At 28.9% G+C, this 25,739-nt stretch overlaps 4 protein-coding genes across 5 annotated transcripts; 3 read left to right on the forward strand and 1 right to left on the reverse strand.

Moving 5' to 3' along the window:
- Positions 1 to 2,050: 2,050 nt before the first annotated feature.
- LOC113388323 (adenylate cyclase type 2-like) lies at positions 2,051 to 7,319 on the forward strand. The gene is made up of 13 exons (XM_026625717.1): positions 2,051 to 2,059; positions 2,102 to 2,369; positions 3,327 to 3,454; positions 3,751 to 4,001; positions 4,165 to 4,396; positions 4,787 to 4,894; positions 5,012 to 5,175; positions 5,277 to 5,433; positions 5,552 to 5,612; positions 5,742 to 5,896; positions 5,956 to 6,060; positions 6,137 to 6,379; positions 7,122 to 7,319. The coding sequence occupies exons 1-13, from the start codon at positions 2,051 to 2,053 to the stop codon at positions 7,248 to 7,250; spliced, it is 2,010 nt and encodes a 669-aa protein (XP_026481502.1). The 3' UTR covers positions 7,251 to 7,319.
- Positions 7,320 to 10,630: 3,311 nt separating this feature from the next.
- Positions 10,631 to 12,428, forward strand: LOC113387820 (protein FAM49B-like). The gene is made up of 4 exons (XM_026625195.1): positions 10,631 to 11,144; positions 11,205 to 11,468; positions 11,571 to 11,842; positions 12,111 to 12,428. The coding sequence occupies exons 1-4, from the start codon at positions 10,962 to 10,964 to the stop codon at positions 12,373 to 12,375; spliced, it is 984 nt and encodes a 327-aa protein (XP_026480980.1). The 5' UTR covers positions 10,631 to 10,961; the 3' UTR covers positions 12,376 to 12,428.
- Positions 12,429 to 13,795: 1,367 nt separating this feature from the next.
- LOC113388324 (methyltransferase-like protein 22) lies at positions 13,796 to 16,555 on the reverse strand. The gene is made up of 5 exons (XM_026625718.1): positions 16,280 to 16,555; positions 15,924 to 16,037; positions 14,679 to 14,894; positions 14,416 to 14,580; positions 13,796 to 14,106 (listed from the first exon to the last, which is right to left on the reverse strand). The coding sequence occupies exons 1-5, from the start codon at positions 16,353 to 16,355 to the stop codon at positions 13,796 to 13,798; spliced, it is 882 nt and encodes a 293-aa protein (XP_026481503.1). The 5' UTR covers positions 16,356 to 16,555.
- Positions 16,556 to 20,360: 3,805 nt separating this feature from the next.
- Positions 20,361 to 24,800, forward strand: LOC113387756 (protein disulfide-isomerase). Of its 2 annotated transcripts, none has more exons than XM_026625134.1 (10): positions 20,361 to 20,628; positions 21,108 to 21,305; positions 21,611 to 21,882; positions 22,387 to 22,554; positions 22,975 to 23,084; positions 23,269 to 23,389; positions 23,491 to 23,657; positions 23,767 to 23,935; positions 24,028 to 24,117; positions 24,353 to 24,800. In XM_026625134.1, exons 1-10 carry the CDS (start codon positions 20,478 to 20,480, stop codon positions 24,401 to 24,403), a joined length of 1,497 nt encoding a protein of 498 aa, XP_026480919.1. In that variant the 5' UTR covers positions 20,361 to 20,477; the 3' UTR covers positions 24,404 to 24,800. The 2 variants fall into 2 exon arrangements, with proteins under 2 accessions (XP_026480919.1, XP_026480920.1); XM_026625135.1 differs by having other exon boundaries at positions 24,028 to 24,112; positions 24,351 to 24,800.
- Positions 24,801 to 25,739: the final 939 nt, after the last annotated feature.

The raw sequence follows: 25,739 nt of genomic DNA on the forward strand, positions 1-25,739 counted from the left end.
AATATTCGTTTACGCAGTGGATTATGTTAAACAACGCCTAACAAATAAGGTTTTCGCAACTTCACTCATCATGTAATTGTGTTTGAAGAACTTCGTGTAATTAAAATTAACATACATTCATTGACTGCTTGCATTTTTTTACTTTTTCGTAGGCGATGTAATCTCAATCTTTGAACAGCTGTAATATCTGTCTTGCCTAAAAAATATTTTCCATTTTAATAACTTCAAAGATTTATAGAAACTACGAATAATATAGAAATTATTTATAATCAATAAACTTAAGTTTAGTATTCGGCACAAATGCTTAATTTGTTTTATTATTTTCGAAGAACAGGGTGAAATATTATTCTGATTTAGGCATTTTTTATTAAATCAATATTTGTACTACGATGTAACTTTAAAATGTTTATTTATCCATGCCGGTACGCTTACAACGACAGATCTCTATTCACATACACGACGGCTAATCACAATCGACCCGTATAGAAATGATTTCATCGAAAGCGAGTGACGTACAGTTCTGCCGTAACGCATTTTCATTGCATTTGTACGGATTTACACCCTAGTCGCGCCTAAAGAAGTTTTACTTCAATAAATTAATTGGTAAAAACGTTGCCACGAAAAAGTGACAATTTATTTTTCAACATAATTTCTTTCAAGCTAGATATAGTTGGCTTAGCAACACGCCAATTTTTTTATCCCGTCCAAAAAATACGTTTTTCGAGTGCTGGAAAATAAGCCGAAAAGTTGCGGCGAGGCTAAGTACTTGTTGGATGACTTTCATATTATGATAGGTTGTCCACGAGGTTATTTTTTTCAATTAAAAACTCAATTGTATTTTTCACATCTAAAATCAGATTTATTTATTACTGGCTTGAAAGTCCACTACCACTACTTTTAAATGTGAAGAGCAACAAGCAACCTTTAAGGACAATTTTGACTTCAAAGAAATGCCTTTCTGCAAAAGATCGATTGATGTTGGTGAAGGCATTGTTTGGTTCCAATCGATTGTGCCCTTATTTTAAATTTATCAAATTATTTTATTTATTATTTATGTCCAATTATAAGATTAATAATTTCCTTAATAGTTTGATTATTAATACCAAATTTATATGGGGGTTTCTATCCTTAATTTTTTAAAATTAATTAGTACGAAAGGACCATTAATTTATAATAATTATTTTAATTTGAATAAAATTGTTATTTTGGCAGATTAGTGCAATGAATTTAGAATTCATAAATGTATACTATACAAATAATATAATGAATTTATTTATAATGTTAATTAGTATAATTTTAATAACTATTATATTATTAATTGGAGTGGCTTTTTTAACTTTATTAGAACGAAAGGTTTTAGGTTATATTCAAATTCGTAAAGGTCCTAATAAAGTAAGATTAGTGGGATTATTACAACCTATTAGAGATGCAATTAAATTATTTAGAAAAGAACAAGTTATTTTAAATTTATCGGGTAACACAATATATTTTTGATCATGACAACTCATGAGATAAACTGACTAACAATAAGACTAAGGGATCATACCTAATTAGATTCATATTCAAAATAGTGCATTTATATTATTTGTTAGAAAACTAAGTTTTTTGATCATTATGGACAATAATTTTAGATATTATGGCATTAATATTTGTACAATGCCTGACATATCAATATATAACAACGATCATAATTGAAGTGTTCTATTAATGAGGGAAATATATATCTTGTATTTTCAGTTAATAAATGACCTACAATTGTATCATCTCGTAAAGCGATTCTTTCAGAATTTTATTTTTTTGTTAGGTTACACCTCATTACGAAATAAACTGCTTCAAGTTTTCTGCATTGTTTGCGTCTTATCAGAAACTGGCACCTGTCGAGATGATCATTTCAGAGTGAAAAAGCTCATCAAGCTTTTTTTTTGTGTGAGAGTAATAATATGTGTAGCAATATATAGAGAAGATTACAGTACAATGAACCCGTTTTGAAATGATCGTTGGCAAACGTACCATTTATGGAGTCGTTTACCAACTGTTAAAAAATATCAATATGTACATCGTAAATTTTATCTGTCAACTAAAGTTTTTTTTATATTTTCAGAAACCAGCTCCTGTAGAAATTGTTGTGAACAATGACAATCTACCGTCTCCCAACGTTTCTGCTGAAGAAGATGCACCTAAGCCACCAAATATTAATGCTAATGGTTCAGCAGTCGTTCCTTTAAATGTGGATGGTGGAAGTGCGACTGGTGAAGCAACTCCACCAGGCGGATCCACCAGTTTGGTGGCGTCCAGCGTTTGTGGGGACAGTAAAAGGGCTAGTCTGGGCAATTGCAGTGCAGGTGGATTATCATATACTGGAAGACTATGTAAGTTGAACCTTACCATCAGTATTTCATCATACATTAACTGCACGATATATATTACCAATTTAACGTGAACGGGCAAGCAGTGAACGAGCTTTAAGTAAGTTACCATCACAAATTTGCAAATTTGCAAATAGATTTATCTATTTATATGCTATTCAATATTTTTGAATTTTAGTAAATTAATTGAACACATTAAAAAATAATATTTTGATGCATGCCAATTATTCATTTCACATAAAATTATTTTGATTCAAATGATTAAAATGTAATTTATTTTATAGTCAAAACGAATTATTTTTATGTAACTTCATTCAAACCCATTAGTATTCTATAATGAAAATGGAATTTCCAATATTTCTGTTTACATAGTTTCATACGGCTCGGCTTAATTTGATTTCATTCAGAATATAATTAATTTTCATATAGCGCGGTTTCCGATACTATGAGTATTTTGTATAAAGGATTATTCAAAATAATGAAATTTGTGCTTCAATTTTCGCACAATTTATAGTCTATCAAATCCTGTAACTGATTTAAAATATGACACGTGAAATGGTTTACAAGATTTCATGCGACACAAGTTTAAAAACAATAAATATCTGTGAAAATAACAATACTTGTAAATCAACACGTAACACGATTATCGAAAAATCTGAATTTATTAATAAAAATAATTCTGTAGGGAATTGTGTATAGCTTCCAAATAGAAAAATATTCCTGAAATGAAGATGAAATTTGTCTTGCATGTATTTCCATCTAAAAAGTACTGGATGTAGCTTTCATAAATTACTCATCAAATTTAGGGCATGTTTGACTAATTTATTCTAACCACTAACAACAATTATGAAAATTCTAAAATAGCTCCGTCTGGACTTTCATAAATTACTCATCAAATTTAGGGCATGTTTGACTAATTTATTCTAACCACTAACAACAATTATGAAAATTCTAAAATAGCTCCATCTGGACTTGCAGTACGTTCTAGGCCTTCAAGCAAAATGACCAAGTACGTTGAATGCTGGGGCGCGGATAAACCTTTCGCCAATATCACAGACTCCAGCATGGCCAAAAATATTGGATTGGCGGTAAAGTATATTGTACAAATATTTAATGAAAATATAGTATTCAAATATGTTGATGAAACGACGAACTACTTCATGTTGCCTGAACTAACTAATTTTAAGATCATTCTAAGAACTGGGCTCATCCTTCCTTTCATCAACTTTTGATGTTGGGTGTATCTTCTAAACAATTTATAATAAATTTTAATATTCCAAGCTCAAGTCTATAACTGATATCATAAAAGTTGCCTAAACAATAACTTTTTTTTTTAATTAAACATAATTCCAATGTATATTCATTCAATTTTGGTGGTTTCCAGAGCATAGCCATGATCGAATCTAATTTAGAGCCATCTCGCATGTGCTGTTTCTGTTGTTGTGGAGGCAGTGGCTCCGACTGGTGCGGTCGTGGAGCACCCAGAGAGCTTAAGCCCTGTACATTAAGATATAGAGTTGAAGAAAGGGAATCTATGTATGCCACTCGTCGAGACGATCTTTTCAGGAGGGATGTTGCTTGTGCATATGGACTGTTTATTCTGATGGCTGCTGTATTATTACTTACACAACAGAGGTTAGACAATAGACATTTTACGATTTTATCCGTACTTCCGTCTCAAATCAGATTATCATTACTTTTATTGTCGATTTTCAATCCCAAACATTGATCATCATTATTGATTATTCCTGCGTTGCTGTGTTACCAGATTTTTTGGTTATAATTATTTTTCCTTTAGTATTGTGATTTGTGGATCCTTGTTGGCCACCGCTGTTTCTCTAAGTGCTCTGCTATGGCTCAGTGCGCATGGGCCAAAATCTGATGAACTTCAACATGGAGGCAACTCAGCAACTCCGATTACTGCTCTATGTGCTGGACCAGCAGATATAGTTGCAGCAAGCAGGTTTCTGAGGTTGGCTGTTTTTGGACTGATGACCTCACTTATTGCATGTTGCGCTGCCATTGGCCTGGTGAGTTTACGAACGAGGTAGAGGTTCGATTAGTTACCGAAACGAAGCTACTTTTAGGAACTTCGTTAAATTTACGTAGTTAAACTTTACAGTATTTGATGCAAAATGCGCCTCTTTCATCCAATAATCGATACGCGACAGGAAAGTTAAAGAATTTTTCTTAAATATATTCAGCAATAAACAATATGAGTTTACACTCACAGTTATTTGAATCTGTGTATCAAATTCAAATCCTTCTGAAAGTCAACTAATTATGGCTAAATATATGAATAAACGTTATCAAGTACTACTTTCTGATGTTTTTAATTGTTATGCAAATCTTAAATTTTTGTGCAACCATCATATATTGTTTTTTTGTTTTACCAATAATTAATCATGTCACTGTTTCAGATAAACTTCGAGGACAACACCATAGAGCTTGTTAACAACCTAAATTCTACAGACATTGAAAATAATGAATGGATTCTAACAGAAATGGAGAACTTTAAAAACGTACCGGTAAGTCCAAAAAGTATTTTATGACTATTGCGCTTTATAGTTATATTAAGTCTTAGTTATGAATAGTATAATTGAAAATTTTATGCAATTTTTACTATAATATTTTTAACTTTACAGACATATCTGCACGCTTGTGCAATCTCATTGACAACTGTATCAGTCTTCCTGCGCTCTGGATTTCTTCTGAAGTTATGTGTGATGATAATTATTGGATTGTGTCAATTGGCAGTTATTGTAACCAGCGAATTTGCTCAAAATTACGATGGTTTCTATGACACAAGGTAATAGAAACACATTAGATGATGTAGAAATATCTTACTTTTACCTTTTTTGCAATATAATTTCAATACCCAATATGAGATATTAATTTTACTATTTGCAGAATTTGGTTATGGGCTCTGGTGATGTTCATTGTACTGATATCTATTTTACACACATTGGATCGTCAAGGTGAATATACCGCTAGGACAGATTTTTTGTGGAGAGCAAAACTTAAGGTGGAACAAGATGAAGTCGAAACTATGAGAGGAATCAATAAAGTATGTTCAAATCTTTAACTACGTAAAAATGTGTGCTATGAATTATTAATATATAGCAGGGTTAACTTCATAGGCATTGACTTCAAACCTGTTATATAATTTGTAAATATATTTTCAGATCCTTTTAGAAAACATATTACCAGCCCACGTAGCTCAACATTTTCTTCGAAGTGCTAGAGATATTTCTCGAGCAAATTCAAATGATCAGAACAAAAATATCAGGCAAAGTTCAATTGACAATAAACTAAATAATGAAGACGAGCAGCAAAAATTACTGCAGCCGGTGTCTGTTCTTCCTGCACATCAACTCAAAGAACAGCTCTACCACGAGAGATATGCCTGCGTTGCAGTCATGTTTGCTTCAATTCCAAATTATAAAGAATTTTATGATGAAACTGATGTCAATAAACAAGGACTAGAATGCCTGAGGTTGCTGAATGAAATCATCTGCGATTTTGATAAGGTGATATTAAGTGATATTTGTTTTTACACCAATTTATCTAAATGATTTTATTTTGGTAGTTGCTCCTGAAACCCAAGTTCAGCAGTATTGAAAAAATCAAAACTATTGGGAGTACCTATATGCTAGCTTCTGGGTTACGGCCAGGAAAAGAAGAAAGTGCTGAGGTAGGATTTATCAAATCGCTTTTATACTTGTGATTTTACATCAATGTTTCAAAAATACTTCTTAATTATCTATTAGGAATTGAAACGTTCTGAAGAGCAAACTGTTGTGGTGCTGGTAGAATTTGCCTGTGCTTTGTTTGCTGCTCTTGATCAAATCAACAGAGAGTCATTTCAGAGGTTTCGACTGAGAGTCGGTTTAAACCATGGACCAGTAATTGCAGGAGTTGTTGGAGCTCAAAAGCCCCAATACGATATTTGGGGAAACACTGTCAATGTGGCATCTAGAATGGACTCATGTGGCATTATGGGCAGAATGCAGGTAAACATGCAATGAGCAATTATTCTTAATAGATATCGTCTGAGTAAGTAATATCAGAGTTTATTTTTGCTAAAAATAAATGCACTGAGAAGTTTGACTAACTAATTATACTGTGAAACCAAGAACATCACAATAAGTAAAACAAATCGAACCAGAAACTATCAGTAAATTTCAACTATCAGTAAAATTCGTTTAATTCGATTAATGCGTCCACTAATCACGTGATTCATTTTTTAGAAATTTTTAATTTTTTTGAAAAGTTAGATCAAAAATGAACCCGCAAAACCCTCCTCCCTTTAAAAGCACCTTTGTTTGCACATTTGGCTCAAGAAATTGTGCCCTTTAGACTTCCTGATATCGAGGTCGTCCGATTTATGGCGGTGGCTGTTTACAAAACTTCTACCCTCTTCTTTAAAATAGCATTGTTAAAAAAATACAACACTTGATTTAGGATAATGGCTGTGGACCTTTCTAAACACGGACCTTATTATTTTGTTTATAGTAGTCCTGACGCTTTTAGAAACTAGAAACAAAATTATTCTTCAAAATGTAATATTGCTAACAGCATTCCGACCAAACCGTTATAGGCCATGAATAAAGTCTTTAATTTTGTTTTAGCACTTGAAATAAGCAAGATGTTACTATTACCAATGACATTATAGATCATCAAAACATGAATTTCATCATTACTCTTTATGTTTTTTATTACCATAAATGTAGTTTTTCTAAATTGTTCAATTAGGTCACAGAATCCACAGCAAAGGTGCTGATGAGGGCTGGATACAATTGTGAGTGTCGTGGGCCTACTTATGTAAAAGGTAAAGGTACTTTAACAACATATTTTATCAAGACACAGCATGATAATCAATAAGATTAAATAAGCTAATGAATACATATTCTATAAATGTTTATTTTTATAAACTTGAAGGTACAAATCGATACAATAGTAGTTTTATCTTCAGATATTGTGTTGAAATATAAAAAGATTTATTATGAAACATTTTAATTAGGTCGGAGTCTCCAAATTGACTTAATTTCATTTCCATTATATGGACAAACAAAAGATATTAAATATATATGTATGTATATATTGCCATATATATTCATATATACATGTGTGAATATAATACAATGCATCTTGTCAAATTTTGCATATTACTGATTATTAAGTATGGAACTCATTTTTTCTTTTATTTAAGAACCTAAAACATGTCAATATAAAGTTAGGTTTATACATTTATGCAAAAGCTCTATGTGGTTAAAATAAGTGTCATACAGTTCTATTTTTGGAATGCATCTTTGCCAATATATTCTTATAATAATATACCTGTACTTACAAATCTTTAAAAATATTTTTTAAAATTAAAGTTGATTATATATGTACATAACAAAGATAACTAGGAATGGATGAATATTTGCAATGAGTGCATTTAAAAAACATGACAAAGATATGACTATGTTTAGGCCATAATGAAGATTGAAGAACGTACATAAAATTTAATTTAATGGATATTATTAGTGAAAAAAGGATATATATATATATATATATATATATATATAAAATTAAGTGAAAATAAAGTTTACTATATATTTAAAGCTTATCTGCTAGCATATGGTGTAACTTATCCTGTTTTCTGTGAAGACATAAGAATATTCTTATTTAAGTTCTATTTACATATATTTAGTAGATCGTATGAAAATATGATAGATATATTTATTATTCGAATGAATTCTGTGGATGTAATAATATCTAACTTAAATTTATAAAACTGAAAATATTTTAAAAGGTACTCAGAAATTATTTTGTGATACTGTATCATCTGAACAATTTAAAACATGTGATTTTCTCCTGATAAATTTTATTGGAAGTTTACATAATAGCTAACAAAAGTTAATGAAAAGTAGCTTCATTGATGTTATTTCCCATTCAAAATGTATAAGTGTTAACATTTTCTTAGATTTAAAATTGATATACAATAATAAATATTTAGATATAATTATAATAGATATATTTTATAAATATAAATCTTATTTATTGCGAAAAATATATTTCAGTATAAAATTTAATAAAAGGTTGAGTATCAGCTACATGAAAATATTGTGTTATTTTTGTTGTGATGTACATTTGAAAATTTTAATAGTTAATTTATTTAAAAGGTGAAAAACAAGTAATAAATCATGCTTCCAACAATGATCAATAAGGACAAGCTGGTGGACTATGCGAAACCGAAAAGCTCTCAAAGAAAAGTGATATTATACCTAGGTGTAAGTGATAATTCGCCTTGAGGCAAGTTGCATGAACTTCCTGATTATGGGTAAATATGGCTTTATCAAAAGAATTTAATGGCAAAATTAAAAGGTAATAATTTAGAGGGTTTATTAGACCTGGAGCTATATAAGCAAAATTTCATCAAATTTGAAACAAAACCCCAGTAGACTTTTCCGCCAATGAAGGATGTTTTTTATACAAATTACTCGAAATCATCAAAATTTGCGAAGAAAATGTTAAAGATTTTTTTTTATTATCGCTCAAACCTAATCGCAAATCCTTATAGGGTTTCATCAAATTGCTTTAATTTTTTATATCCGTGCAGCCTTTACACTTTTTTTAACTTCTCGAAGGATTTGTTTTTACGAAAAAATCATATTTGCTAATTTTATGTAATTCTCGATGTGTCAAACCATTCTGAATAGAATGAGACCAAATTTGATAAAAATATGTGAGCCGATTTTTGATCTTTTGTCGACATTTTCTCAGAAACGATTGTAAAAAAGAATTGTCCACGTTTTAGCCCACAATCTTGATTTAATTGTAAAAGTTCACAAACTGTCCCAAAGATATTGGTTTGGAAATCGCATTGATTAAATTTTGACAAAAATCGGACAAGCCGTTTTCTTGTAATAAAGTGTTAAAATTTTTTTTCGACGAATTTTATGTTTTTTTTGACGATAGCTACCATTGTCTTATAGATCATACTAAAATATTACGACCCTTCGACAAGTCGTTTAATTTTAAAAATTCGTCAAAGTTTGCAAAAATTGATATCGGCGTTTGTCAAAATTAGACCTTTCATCGACGTTTGCTCAAAAACGCCTGAACCGATTTCAAAAATTTAAAAGCCAATCGATGTATTTCGATGTGGATTATCTTCTCTCAGTTTTGTGCAGTGATCGGCCGAGCCGTTTCTTTGTAGTTTGGAAAAAAATGTTAAACTTTTCGTCCACGTTTAAGCTCATACTACCGAATCGATTTTAAAATCAAAAAATGTTTGAAAGATATTAGTTAGGAATGATACTGATTAGTTTTAGGTTATTAATTAATTGAGTGTTGAAAAAAAAATTAGGCCGATATTTATAGAACTTTTTTGGCAATATATATCATTGTCTTATAGAACTTACTGAAATATTACGGCCTTACGATAAGTAGCTTAACTTTAAAAATTCATCAAAGTTTGAGAAAATGAGTAGTTTTTTTGACGTTTGTTAAAATTAAAATTAGACTATTTACTGAGTATAAAGATAGAGTGCATACTAAACTATTAAAGTCCTACGGAAACTGGTTGAATTATGAAAATTATTGATTTAAGAAAATTTGCTTATAGAAAATACTCCGAGTTAACGTGTTTGTTCGTTTTCTAAAATCCACTCGGAATACTTTTAATCGCTCATAAATTAATTTATTTCTAATTGATCGAGTCGATTATTTACACATATCGGGAAATTCATGTAACTTGCCTCATAGCAAAATACCAATACCAACTATAGTTGGAACATGAAGTACATGAAATGAAATGTGCTAAACAAGTTAATTCAGTTTATACAAATACAGATATTATACGTACATTTGAAAGACATCAATTGCAAATCATATTTTTAGTGAGAGTGATAATTTTATTTTCTTAATAACAGTTGAACATTTTACCTAAATATCTAAATATCAATTTCATTAATTTAGTTAAGCTTATTTTGTATACCATCAAAGAAGTTCATGCAACTCTCCTTAAGGCAATTACTTCATGCAACTCTCCTAAAGGCAAACAAAACTCCGTTTGTTCGGTGTCAAACAATTCAGAATGACTTCAAACGTCGAGAAAACAAAATTAGCAAACTTGAATTTCCAGCAATAACGAACTTGTACTACGTGAAGTTAATCAAATATGTTCCGCCATCTATTAGTTGAAAACGGTGTTGCCAAATTGACAAAGAATATTTAATATTTTCGTTTCTTGCTGTCATTGCCTTCAAGTTACTTTTCTACTACAAATTCGCAAATTTGTTGTAGTTTGGATTATTTATTTATTTTTCCTTATAAGAATATAAACAAATTTCTAACATTCCACATAATGGAATGTCGTGTTTTAAGCAGGAAGTGAATGTGCGTCTAGATTAATCAAATTGACCAATAACAGTGACTAATATGATGATTGTCATCAAAAAGATAAATTGATATAACATGGGTGTGTTTGAGGGCAAACAGATATCACAGAAGATATTCAATAAAAAGCTTTTATGATACAAGGCATCAATATTCCAACCTTCAATTTATTTAATTTTACATGTCTATTTAATTCATTGTGCTAAAATGGGGAAATTGTTGAGTATTCTAGCAAGAGATGATGCAAATTGTTTCACATCTCAAAGGTATGATGTGTTCTTGGATTTTGAAAATGCTGTCCCAACAGAAACTGAACGAGAAGTCTATAATGAAGTTCAGAGAGTTCTCAGAGCATCTGATAGAATTTTAGAAGAAATCCAGTCTTATAAAGTAAGTACAACCTTACTATAAATATACACCTAAACAGTTATTACATAAATCTATTTTCAGGGTGCTGGGAAAGAAGTCAGAGAGGCTATTTCAGATCCTAATCCTGAATGTTTGGAAAGAGCTTGGAAAACAATATTACCTCTAGTCGAAAAACTTCGGTATTGTTATGAACATTCTGTAGAATTAGAAAAAGCTGTACCGCATTTACTTGAAAAGTTAGTCGGTGGTGAATGGAGTCCTACTCAGCATTTAGAGACTCAACAAGCTTTAGTAAAACAACTCGCAGAGATTTTGGAATTTGTTTTGAAATTTGATGAATACAAGGTAATAATTTATATTTTAGATCCTTTTGTTTCCTTAGTCTATCATTACAATTAATAAGCTTGCATGTGATCATTGTCTAATAATATTTTTTTTAATTTTTAGATGAAAACACCAGCAATTCAAAATGATTTCAGCTACTATAGACGAGTAGTATCTCGCCAAAGAAATACTACTGATTCTGAAGCCCCAGAATTATTAGTATCAGTTGAATTGGCTAATAAAATGTCTTTATTTTATGCTCATGCCACACCAATGTTGAAGGTCTTGAGTGAATCAGTCTCTAAATTTGTGGCCGAACATGAATCTGATATAGAGAATACTACAGAAACTTTAGGCACAATGGCTAAAGTTTGCTTGCGTATGCTGGAAAATCCGTAAGTGCATATAAAATAGTAAAATGTTAATATTTTGTATTTCTTATTCATATATCTTATTTTCTATAAAACAAATTTAAATATTTTATTTTATAACGTTGAGTTTGTATCATATTTTTCTTTGTACCAAGACTTCTATGACTCATTCTTATTTATTTGTATACAAATTTCTGGCATGTGATTCAGAATATTTTTGACTCATTCAATGTTGTTAATTGAGCATTAGCATTTTATATATTCAGATAATTCATTCTTTATTTTATTTCAGAAAACTTGTTGCACAATTTGAAAGAGAAGAAACTCATTTATTAGTTTTGAGAGTTATGGTTGGTTTAGTTATTTTGTATGACCATGTTCACCCACAAGGTGCCTTTACGAGAAATTCATATGTTGATGTAAAGGGATGTATTAGACTATTGCAGTCACAGCCTGCACACAGAGCTGAACCGTTACTAAATGCCTTGCGCTATACTACCAAACATTTAAATGAAGAAAGTACATCAAAGACTATAAAAAATATGCTGTCCACATAAGATATTAAAAAAGGTATTGTAATTTAAAGATACATGAACAATTAATTAATCAAATCAATGAAATGAAAATATTGTCACTATTTTATTCCATAATAATTTTTATAATTGAAGTTCAAATAATAATATTTGAACATATATGAATTACTCTTTTTGAAATTGAATTTTTTTATCAAATATCATACATGCAAACTTACATTTACACATTAATTTAAAATTAAAGACTGCTTTTTACTTCCTTTTTTATTGTGTAAAGATTGAATTATGTTCACTTCAGTAATTATTTTTTATTTATATATAAATATAATTTTTTGAGTATTTTAAATTCACTTTATATTCATTTTATCAGGTTTTCCAAAAATTAGCTGATTACTTTTTTAACAACTATGTTTTTTAAATATGTTCCTAAAATTCCTGCATTTATTAAAATTATTAGCTTGCTTTTTTTTATTTAATTGAACTGGTTAAAGTGGCCTTCGTAGAACTATTATTCTAAATAATTATACAGAAATAAACATTATTGCCTAAGAAACATGTGATAACCATAAGCTTTTGAACAGTTGTAGTATTTAAAACGTAGTAAGAATTATTTATGAAATTGTCACAATCATTTTTGTTTTCTTTATAATAATATTCTAAAAGCCTGAAAAATTATTTAGTCTCTGGAGGTTTATAGAGTGCAATAAAAATGTACTTTACGATGACGATAATTGTGATAACCCAGAAATATTACAAAATATGCTCATTTAGAACAGTACCTTCTTTTTTTTGCTTCAAGCGTGCATTTACTTCATTAAGTCTCTCTATTGTTAGAAGCATTTAGTCAATTACAATAAGTTAACTAGGAACTATAAGCAATATTTGTAATTTGTTTGTAATATAATTAAATTAATCTATAAAAAAAATGTACATAAAACAATTAACTTTTAATTATGTACCACACGATTGAATTATTTTTGGCAATATATTTATTTAAAAAATGTAACTATATTACCTTATTACATATTTTAAATGTATTTGTTAAAATGTATATATTTGACTTTACAGATTCTAAAAACTTTATTATATCTTAATTATAATTATAAATAATATATCAATTTCTATCATAACACTAATCAAAAAATATATGAATCATGCATAACATACTTGCAAAGTATTTAAAGGTTTAAATTATAATATTTTTTTCTAAAGTTAATTATAGAGATCCATAAGTTCTTCACCTTATGCTTTAATTATTATATTGACTAACAACATTAAATAATAAATAAATGTCTTTAGGATTAACTTTTATGATATGCCATTGATAAAAATGAAATGAAAGATTTTTTTATAAGTTTTATTTGTTGATTAAATATATATATATATATATATATATATATATTATGCCATTATTAAATATATATAATTTTTATTATTACAAATATCAATGTGCATTATCGTGCAATGAAATTTTCAACAGAACTAGTTCTTTGCAACGATCGTATTCAAAATATTTCGGAAAATTTGTTTCCAATTTTGTTATTTGCCAATTCTGTTTAGTTGTAATGCTTCGATATTTTGCTTTATCTAAACATTCCATAAAATATTCATAGCAAGGTGCCACCGTGTCCAAATCAGCTAATGTGAAGACATACCTCTTTTCCAACGTGATGTAAGCTGTTTTCTTTGGTGGGATTGCAAATATACATTCCAAAGTTTTGACAAATTCTTCTGTTAAATCGTTGTCGTAGATAACTGTAAAAAATATATGTTTTGAATAGGTAGATGAAATTGAAACATTTAGGAAGACTGCAATATCCGTAATTGGTTGCAGATCAGGAAGGTGAAAACAGTACTTTATCTGAATTATTAAAATAATTTAAATCGTATATTTTTGTAAGAAAAAACAGATTAGTTTGAGTGACTGTAGCCTTATTTAGAATGTTTGCTTATTCAAATCTCTAAGAAGTCTATGTTCAGCTAACATAAACAGTCAATCAACCTCTCAACAAAAAAATATGTATTTAAAGTTTGGTAGTAATATTGAACTTAAATAATTCTCACCATCAGCTGCTATTACTAATTCTACTTTTGCTAATTCTTTTATCATAGGTTCTGATAATTCCTTCTTGAAATCAAGTTCCATTGTGCATACTCGTCCTTTTATATTGTTTAGGTTTCTTTGTATATTTCTGTTTATTAACTCTAGTATTCCTCCAATGTCAATGTCTAAAATACATATAAAAATAGATATTTGAGAATTTTCCAAATGTACAAATAACACCTACTTAATGAGTTAATTTCTACATATCAAATTATTAACGCACCTGTGCAAATTACGTTGTCGAATTTCATACCAGCTACTATGCCGGTTAATCCGGAACCGGAACCCAATTCTAAAACTGCTGCAGATGTTTTATCAGATTTAGTTGTGCGATTACTTAATAATTCGGTGCCATGATGCAGAATAAAATCAGCTAATAAAAATGCGCCTCGCCATATTTGTAATCCAACTAATTTCAAAGTAGTTGATTGGCAATATTCTGGAAAAAATTGATTGATACTTGATCAAATATTTATTGGCGGATGAACAAGATTTTTCAAACTTTAGTGAATAGTTTGATGAGTATGTTTAATATTTGTGTTTTTTTCACAACAAGTTACAGTCCAATCATTATAGTAAGTTCACCTCGGAATTCGAGATAACCAGCTGTAAGTCGGTAAATACCTTGTATTTTGCATCCTAAAAGTTGTCTCAAAATCTATATATGTTGCATACACCCTACCATATAGGTTTTGAGACAACTTTTAGGATGCAATTACAGACTTACACCTGGGTATCTCGAATTCCGAGATTCTTACCTAATTTAAGCTTAAATGACTGGACTATTATGATAAGATTTTTAATGAGAATACATCAGAACAATTGTTCCACAAAAATTTGAATAATTTTTTTTCTCATTATTATGAAATTATAAATAGAGCAAGCGTTTTGGTTAGCAATGGAAACTTTAAAAGCACTTACAATTAGAAATTTATTGCAGTCTACTACGACAGCCCTAAATATGTATTTAAAACATTTTGCTAGAAACAATTTAAGTGTTTTTACATTATATAGTTGAAAAATGTATTTAAAGAAGCGAATTTTCAGTAAAAACTGAAATTTAGATATTACTGTATAGACTGATGACGTGGTGACAAATATTAATTGAATTTCGGCAATGTGATTTTATTAGATGAGATCTCATCTAATCTTCTTTGGCACTAATTAATTAATGGTTTTATATCATAATTAATGGTTTTATATCATAGTTAAAATATTTGTTGATACAAGCAAATTTTCTGTGAAATCTGAAACTTAGACATTAGTTTTTACCGTTTTGATAAAACTATAAGTAGCTTCAGATTAATACAGATTAGTTCCAACTGATTATTTCGGATTTAGTTCATATAAAAATAACTTAAATTATTTTTCGTCAGAACAGAACATGAATTAGATTTTCGATAGTATTATTTATTAATTAAGAATTAGAATTTAATTTGTTTTGCAATATCGCTTGTAAATAAAATACCTAATTTTAAATATTGTTTAACATCAGTCTTCCTTTGAACGCAATAATCACCATCTTCATCCACAACAGCTAAACCAGTATCATTATAAAAAAATGGGAAGGTTGTTATCACATCTGAAAAGACGTTTAATATCTGTTAATGATTGTTGAAATATATTTTCAGATGAATAATTAATAAAAAATATTCATAAATTCTGTCTGAATATTCGAATACTTTTGATGGAAAATTGATTCAAAGCAAATGATGATATTAGTAATAGTTGATAGAATTAATGGTAATTTTTGCAAATTAGTTGTGTAACATACGAAAAATTACATGCATCTGAAAATTATCACAATATATTTATTGTACATACAATTGTCTATATCAGCTGGGCTGGTTTCGTATCCGTTTTCGGCGTAAATTTCCGAAGTAACAGACAGTTCAGACATATTCCTGGTACCTGGTGTTTGAATCCACAGTTTTTTCTTTTCACTGCACAATATTTACTTAAATTTAACAATTCTTTGACATAACTATCACTGAATCCTCTTTTATTGGCACCAAACTCCTAATGATAATATATAAATAGTATTAAGAGTTATGTTCTTAAACAAATCGGGAAGATTTCGATGGCTTTTGGCTTGATGTGTTGATCTATATGCTGTGCATATTTCAGAGATGCACAACATTTTTCGTAATACAGGTAATGAAATTGAAAAATATTTATTTTTTAAACTCCAAATTAATATAAGAATATAATTAATAAGTGATACAATGAAAAAATGTGTAATTATAAAAACGTTTATCGAGGTTGGGTGATTATTAACTTCCTGTAGGGGTCGAAAATCGAAAACGAAAATTTTTATATATCTTCACGTTTCAGAGGTTTCTGAACATTTTGGCATACCTCAGAAAAATGGATGTGTGTGTGTGTGTTTTCATGCACGCAATTTTTCGTCCACGTTTTCGGTCGCACGGATCAACGGATTTAAATGGTTCAAAAAACATTTGATTCCTATTGATAGGAAGATGTGCTGATTAGTTTTTGGCAAAAGCAGGTCCAGACGTTCCGAAGATACGAAGCAAAGAGTGCAGAAAATAGAAATCGAGTTTTTGAGAGAACGGAGCATCGGATTTGAATGATTCAAAAAGCGTAAAATTTGTAATGATAGTGAAAAGTGGTGATTAGATTTTGGCAAAGGCAGGTCAAACCGTTTCGGAGATACAGAGCTAAATTTGCAAAAAATGGCAGTTTTTGAGAGAACTAAGCATCTGATTTCAATGATTCAAAAAACTCTCTGCTTGTGTTGACGAAACGATTGATTTTGGAAAAAAAAAATTTAACTAAATTATATTCTTTGAATATTTTATTATAGTATGGAAAGTTTCTGCAATTTACCTCAAGACACGATGCCATGCACCACTAGTTTTATATTAAATATATTTTTTTATATATTCACATTTTTCAAATATTTTTTATATAGTCACTGAAGAAGAGTCAAATTTAGACTCGAAACGTATGGATCGATTCAATTTATTAAGAAACATATCTTAGTTTATTTTCTATGTACTTATTATCTGGCTGGTAAAACACTTTTTTGTTTAAACAAATTATTTATATCACTATATCTAAAAAAATTTAACGAATGGAATTCAAAATGAACAAATGAATGAAATCAAGACTAAATGAATCCTTTTGTTGTTTGTACTAGTGAATAATACAAAATCAGATTTTTATTTTTGTAATACATTATGTACGAGTATATATGATGATATAAAAAAATAATCTTAAGTTGCAAAACCCTGTTTGGCACATTTACAACGAGTAAAAATTATAAAACAAAAAAAAATAAACATAACTTATTGTTCTTACTATTTTATATCTTCCACCATTGAAATGCTCTGTAGCATACACACACACTCACACATGTATGTATGTATATGATTTGTACGCATGTATATATCATATATACATATATGTATATAAATATGAATGTATGTGCTTGATTTGCCAAATGGTGAAATATTATGCAACGAAAAGTCTAATTAATATTAATAAAAAAATATCGAAACGACTAGTACTCTATTCAATTTTGTATCAGAATCAGAATAATTATATTAACCCTTTTCACTCTGATGCCGCCGCTACGGTGACAAAATACATATAAATTCGCTAGTGAAAAGGGTTAATAGCATGTATATGAAAAAATAAAGCACATACTTTGCCAACATTATTATAAATGAAACAATTATAAATATTAATTTACAACTTTTTCATTCATACATTGAAATACGAATTTGTAGTATCTGTTTTGTTGATATTTATTATACCAAGTAATATAAATGCATTACCCATATAATAATCTATTACTATTACTCCCGAATTACATAACGATAAGATAGTTCCACGCATTTAATTTGTTGAATATAAAATATAATAACGCATCCACATCATGAGTCTCCTCTTATCATCCTTTCTAATCGAAATGTTTTGACAGAAAACCATATATGCTTTCAATTTGCAAGAAAGAGAAAACACTACAGAAGATTTTCTTGTTTTCAAGTTGTAAATTTCTTGCGCATCCAATCCCAGCACCACACGAAGCATGTCACCAAGGTTAAGCGTAGCGTTGAGTGAGCGCGAATGATATGACGCAATGATAGGACAGGACTGGCGACTGTGACGTCATTGTAGGTATGTATTATGCTAGTTGCGCAATATTGCTTAGTAAGAAAATTTTTAATTGCGTTATATATATATATATATATATATATATATATTCTAATAAAGACTGTTTTCATCATTAAATTCTTATTATTATTGGGTGGATGTCCAGAAACATTTCGTCGTATATAGTAAATATGACCGGACAAACTTTGTTTTGCCATAAAAATATTTGCAAATGTGGTATATAATTGAAATAAATTGTTTTTTAAAGTAAGATTTAATTTTTTCTTTAAGCTCAAAAATCTGAAATCAAATTATGTCAATAATATTCAATTACTGAACGTAGAATGAAAAATGATTAAATTACTAAAATTGTTTAAAAATAGCATTACTGATAAAAATGTAAAAATTTAGGGTTGTATGTAATTTTTAATGCCACATTATAAAAAAAGAAACAAAAAAATCGTCAAAAAATCGTTCAAAAATTAAAAAAAAACATCAGAATAAACAACCCTTATCACTTAGGGGTAATCAAAATATGCGACCTACTGAATACGAAGATATTTGATAAAAATCGGTCAAACCGTTTCGGAGGAGTGCAGAAACAAAAATTGTGACATGAAAATTTTATATATAAAATATACAATAATAATAATAAATGGCAGTCTCCCCGAAGGCAGGTCCATAGTGTGTCTAAAAGATATTTAAACCAAACTAACATTATCAGTTTATAAATCTGATGACTATAAATTTTATTATCTGGTTAAGTTAACTATAAATTTTATTATTTGGTTAAATATTTTTATTTTTATTTCAGTTCCGCATTTATTTAAAAACGATATTATATTTTCGTGAGTGAGAAATAATTTAAATATTTGTCGTTTTTTATTTTGGTCATTTGACCTTAAGTAAGGTGACTATAAGCCCCTGTTTGGCCGATACAGTTTCGGATTTACACCTTGTGTCCCGGGTTTTTCTAAAACAATATTTGTCCCGGATTTAGATTTTTTAACCCGGATTGTTCTGGGTTTCCGAAAACTATAGGTTTTGAATTGAATCTTCGCAATTACTTGATGATAAAATTTTAATTACCCATCAAATATCCGAAAATTATATATATTGTGTTACAATTATAACATAATGTATGTAGTATGTATATCATTTTCAGATTGCTTTAGGACCACGAATATGCTTATAAATACGTTAAAATAAGAAAGAATCAATACGTTATGAATTCGAAAATTGACGATTACAAAATTCCAAGACGAGTTAAAATAGTTTCTCACATTATAAATTAAATTATTATAATAATTTCTTTTTAAACTTCGCGAAAATTAGCAGGAATTATAAAAACGGACATTTTGACTATCTGCCACGTAGTAATTTTTTTCAAGTTAATTATGAAGAAATTAATATAAAAATTTTATGCAATACTCAAAAGTGAAAAAAATATATAGAACCAAAATTTTAAAATTTTATATAACAAATAATGGAATAAACGGTATTTATAATAGTCACTATGCTAAGGTCACCTTACCTTAAATAAATATTCAAGAATTTGTGTCAAATTCGAACATAAAATCTAAAGCGAGTAAACTGGGCAGTTTTCGTTAATATTTTTATGAGCAGAAATGCGTAGCTACGAAATCCAATAATTTAATAAAATTAATTAACTTATTAATAAAATTAATTATAAAAACGTTAATTTAACGTTAAATCGAATCGGGTCACCCTATCAAGACATCACCTTGGCGCTGGCCACGTTTTCCGATGTCTTGCAGTGTTGGTAGCTACTTGGGTCTCACCATTTCATAAGAGTTGGCATTTTGTGATTGGCGCTTGTGGTTCATGAAGCATACCATCGGCATTTGACGTTAATATTTAATAAAATTAGTCTATCAAGATGCGCTTTTTAGCGATATTTACTGTTTTAGCCCTTACCTTAAGTATAAACTGTGATGAAGATGTCAAAACCGAAGAAAGTGTTCTTGTACTGACAAAGGATAACTTTGATGACACTGTTAAAAACAACGCATTCGTACTTGTCGAATTCTGTAAGTTTTATTAATTTTAGTTAATTATACTTAGTTTGTTCGTTACGGCTTTTTTTAAGTTATTTCTCGAATATTTTTTGCACTAATAGTAATGGGTCATTAGCCTTTCGTTTTTTATTTGTGCCGCACCGGATGTGTTTGGTGACGTGTAAACAATGGCACTTTATCAGAATCTTAAAATAATGTAATTACATCTATTAATAACTAATTAAGCATTGCAACGTTTATCTACGGTCTTCTAAAAAACGTGCACATTCAAATTTTCAGTAATATAACAGATTCCTTATAATATTACTTTCAAGTAATGTGTGGGTGTGTGACGTCTTGTTTTAGTGATATTTTCAATACTATTGTGCAATGACTTGAAATAAAATGATTATTGATAACATACGTATATGAGAAATTGGTTTAGAGAATAAATGAGATTCCCTTACAATCCCTTACAATTTTGTCATCAATATTATTCTCGGTCTATTCAGATGCTCCATGGTGTGGACACTGCAAAGCTTTAGCCCCAGAATACGCAAAAGCAGCCAAACAGTTAGAAGATGAAAAATCTGAAATCAAACTTGCCAAAGTTGATGCCACTGAAGAAGGCGATTTGGCTGAGAAATATGGTGTTCGAGGATATCCAACTTTAAAATTCTTCCGTAGCGGAAGTGAAATTGATTATACAGGTAAAATAGTTGGCAAACTAATGTACTTAGAGTAGTTTATTATTAAATAGTGGTTTTAATAATCTTTTTAGCTTTATTTTAATGAATATTTAATGATATTTTGAAATCTATTATAATTTATTCTCTGTGAATTGTTGGCTTCTATAATTCAAAACATTTGTCATGTTAAACAAGAAGTTTCAAATATATATAGTTTAGATATATTTATATCTTGATTGTAATGATTCATAACCATAAGTACAATGAGAATCCTCTCATATATAAAGGAAATATATGAATAAAAACTTAATTTTATTATTTTGTAGGTGGACGCCAAGCTGATGACATTATTACTTGGTTGAAAAAGAAGACTGGACCACCAGCTAAAGAACTGGAATCTGTTGATGACGCCAAAGCATTTGTTGAGGAAAGCCAAGTTGTCGTTATTGGTTTCTTTAAGGATCGTGAATCAGCTGAAGCTAAGGCATTCTTGTCAACTGCTAACTCTGTTGATGATTATCCATTTGGTATCACGAGCAATGAAGAAGTTTATAAGAATTATGAAGCCAAATGTGGTTCAGTCATTCTTTTTAAGAAAGTAAGTTTCAAAGTTGCTTTTATTTATGTGTATCAATTCAACAATTATAAAATTTTTGAAGAAATTTTTATATAATTTTTTTCTAGTAAGTGTGCTCAATACCCAAATTAGTTCTTGCAAGCCTAAGTTTATTAATTTGTTTCTTTGTCTTTAATTCAAACATTATCCCTTTCAATAGGGTTATTGCAAACATGTACTATGAAACATTTTCAAAATTTTCTTATCCAATCATTTATTTTAATTTTTCTTTTTGACGAACAGAGTTTTATTTATTTCTTTATTTTCGAAATATATTACCCACAGATTTTTTTCAAGAGGACTTAAAAATACAATTATTATACATTATTGATAAAAATTAATAAATATATAATTAATATATAATATGGATAAATTACAATATATAGTAAAATTAAAAAGTTAAAATGTTTTTATCATATGATATTTGATTGCACATTTTTTGTGTTCCATATGCATCTTACAATAACAAATATATATTGGTTTCAGTTTGATGAAGGAAAAGCTGTTTTTGAAGGTGAAGCAACTTCAGAAGAGGCTCTTAAGAAATTCGTTCAATCACAATCGTTGCCCCTTATGGTAGAATTCAACCACGAGACTGCACAAAAGATCTTTGGTGGAGATATTAAGAGCCATTTATTATTGTTCCTGTCAAAGGTGAGAACCTCATGATCCATAATATTAACATTTTATTGAATGTCGTGGTTGAGACGGCCTTAGCGATGTAATATACAAAGTCTTCCTTTTTGCAAACTTTTTGTTCATAATTCTTTACTTATTTGCTCTTGGTTTATTAACAATTCAGCAAAATATGAATCCAACAATTAATGTGCTTGATATTCAAACTGACAGAAGGCAATAAAAGAAATTTTAACAGATACATTGACAAATCTATTTGATGGATAATTATTTATTGGAACAATTTTACTTTTGTTCATGTTTTTTTATTGATTTGAACTATACAAATAATATAATTAATATTATTACTTTTATATTGAAAAAGCATATTCTTTATCATTTATTTGGTGTTCTGAAATCAAATTGCCATTAAGTAATTTGTTTAATTTTTTATTATAGGAAGGTGGGCATTTTGACAGCTATGTTGAGGGAGCACGGGAGGTTGCAAAAGAATTCCGCGATCAAGTACTGTTTGTTACAATCAACGCTGATGAAGAAGATCACCAAAGGTAAAAAATCAATAGTTTAATCAAATCAAATGCAACAATTAGAACATATAGACACTTGTTTTAATATATTTGAAAAAAAATATTCTGCAACATTCAAATTTATGCATATGTTGTTTTATATATACAAAATTATAATATTAATACGTATGTTCATTTAATTCATATATTTTTCTGATGTAAATAGAATTTTGGAATTCTTTGGCATGAAGAAAGAGGAGGTGCCTGCTATGAGATTAATCAAGTTGGAAGAGGATATGGCAAAATACAAACCAGCTACACCAGACCTTTCAGCAGAAAATATTAAAGTTTGTGAAATTTTATTTATAATTATGATTCACTACTGTGAATTTTTTTTTATAGTTTACATCTGTATAAATTATTGCTAATACTTATTTTGAATGTACAGGAATTCGTAGGAAGCTTTATTGAAGGCAAATTGAAGCAACATTTATTATCTCAAGATCTTCCAGAAGATTGGGATAAGAATCCAGTTAAGGTTTTAGTCAGCTCCAATTTTGATGAAGTAGCATTCAATTCAGAAAAGGATGTTCTTGTGGAATTCTATGCTCCATGGTAACAGCCTGATTTAAAATTAGCATTATATTTTTATTTAAAATCATTGATTTATAAATAAGATATTAATGCATTTTTTGGTTTTTGTTAACACACATAAAATTTTTAGGTGTGGTCATTGTAAACAACTTGCTCCTATTTATGATGAATTGGGTGAAAAATATAAGGATTCTGAAACTGTTGTAATTGCTAAAATGGATGCCACTGTAAATGAATTGGAACATACTAAAATAACTTCATTCCCGACAATTAAATTGTTCAGCAAAGGAGAAAATAAGGTCTTTTAAAATTTTATTTTTTAATACACAGAGTGTATGATTTATGTTCTGTTTTTGAACTTTTCAATATGCATTTTTAAACCATTTCACAGGTAATTGATTTCAATGGCGAGCGAACATTAGATGGATTTGTTAAATTCTTGGAATCTGGTGGCTCATATGGCGAGGGACCATCTGATGAGGTATGTGACAATTCTTTTATACATAAAAACACATTTGATAATAAATTTATGAGTAAAATTATTTTTACATGTTATTATTTTTAAACTGATTTGTTTTAATTCTACAAGAATTAAAACAAATCAGATTTAATAATAATAACAAATCTGATATAATATTGCTTTTTTATATCAAATAGGTATTGGAATCACATCTTCAAAATGAATTTATTTTTTCTTATCCTTGTGTTTGTTACAGGCACAAGAAGAAGATGAAGATGATGATTTGCCACGAAAGGATGAATTGTAAATTTAAGTGTTGTGATGAGAGACTGCCTTTTAAATTAATTGCAAAGTTTTTAATAAGTTAAACAAGATAGGTTTCGATAGATATATTTTATTGTCTGTATTATATTATAATTTTTTTTCTATTGTACATTATTACATTACATCAAAAAAATTCAATTATCATGTCTGTATTTCTACATTTGTGTATGAACAAAATGTGATCTATGTTGAGATTGCTATGAATTTATATTTATTTTGAAGTGTATAAATTGTAGTTCATCACATTGGATTCAACATTCCTGAAATATCCATATAAGAGTTTACATGTCTAATTCTATGGTTTCTATTAACAAATTGTATTTGTTGGCATGGATGTTATAAGTGAGACATACTTTATAAAATATATATTTATAAAAAAATCCTATTTTTACTTTATACTAGCAGCAATTTTATTTAAATTTTGTGTTTAAGTTACGTTTTTATTGTTGGTATATATACAATTTAAAATAGTGTTTTTTTTGACATTTTTTTTAATCAATTACACCTAAGTCTGTTTTTACATGGTAGAATGGTTCCAGAAGAAGCCGTGTAAAAAAAAACGTGTAAAAAAAGACATTGATCTTATACAAAAATGGGTGATTTGTTCCTAATCTCTAAAACTTATTAAAATTAGTAAAAAACAAGAGTTTTTAAGAACAAGAATTAAATTCTTGCTCTTCACATTTGCTTTGACCAGTAAAAATTGTTTGTACGCGCTAAAGGGGAATTCACTTTAAGCTAATGTTTGCAAACTATCGATACTATCGATGGTTTCAGACTTTTTTCTTTCAAAAATACTTTTTTGTGATATGAACATACTTCGCAAAAATTAAATTTGACAAAAAAATTTAAGTACATAAAATTTCAAATCGTGCTAAATGGAATAAAATCGTGTTATATCAAAACCGTGTACAAAAAGACCGTGTCAAAACAGACTTAGGTGTACTACATAATACTTCTGCACAGTTTGTGAAATGTGTTCAATTAAATCTGTAATCCAGTGATTTCCAACCTGTGGGGCGCGCCCCCCTGGGGGGATGCAGCATACCGTTCCAAGGGGGGCGCGAAGCTGTTTTAAAAATATTATTTTTAAATGCTGAGTAAATGTCAAAAACAAATCAACAAAATACTTAAAGTACTTCTAAGAGTGTTTGAGCTCAAAAAAGAAATTGCTATATTTCTTGCTGATAACAAAAGAGACGGAGCAATCTTGTTTTAGGACACAAAGTTACTCGCAAAATTTGCGTATTTAGTTGATATTTTTCAAAGACTTGGCGATTTAAATAAATCAATGCAAGGATCTCAAATTCGTGCTTTTG

The sequence above is a fragment of the Ctenocephalides felis genome, unplaced genomic scaffold, assembly GCF_003426905.1.
Source record: "Ctenocephalides felis isolate EL2017-DRISC unplaced genomic scaffold, ASM342690v1 CF-g0.4_SCAFFOLD_03572, whole genome shotgun sequence".
Taxonomy (NCBI): Eukaryota; Metazoa; Arthropoda; class Insecta; order Siphonaptera; family Pulicidae; genus Ctenocephalides; species Ctenocephalides felis.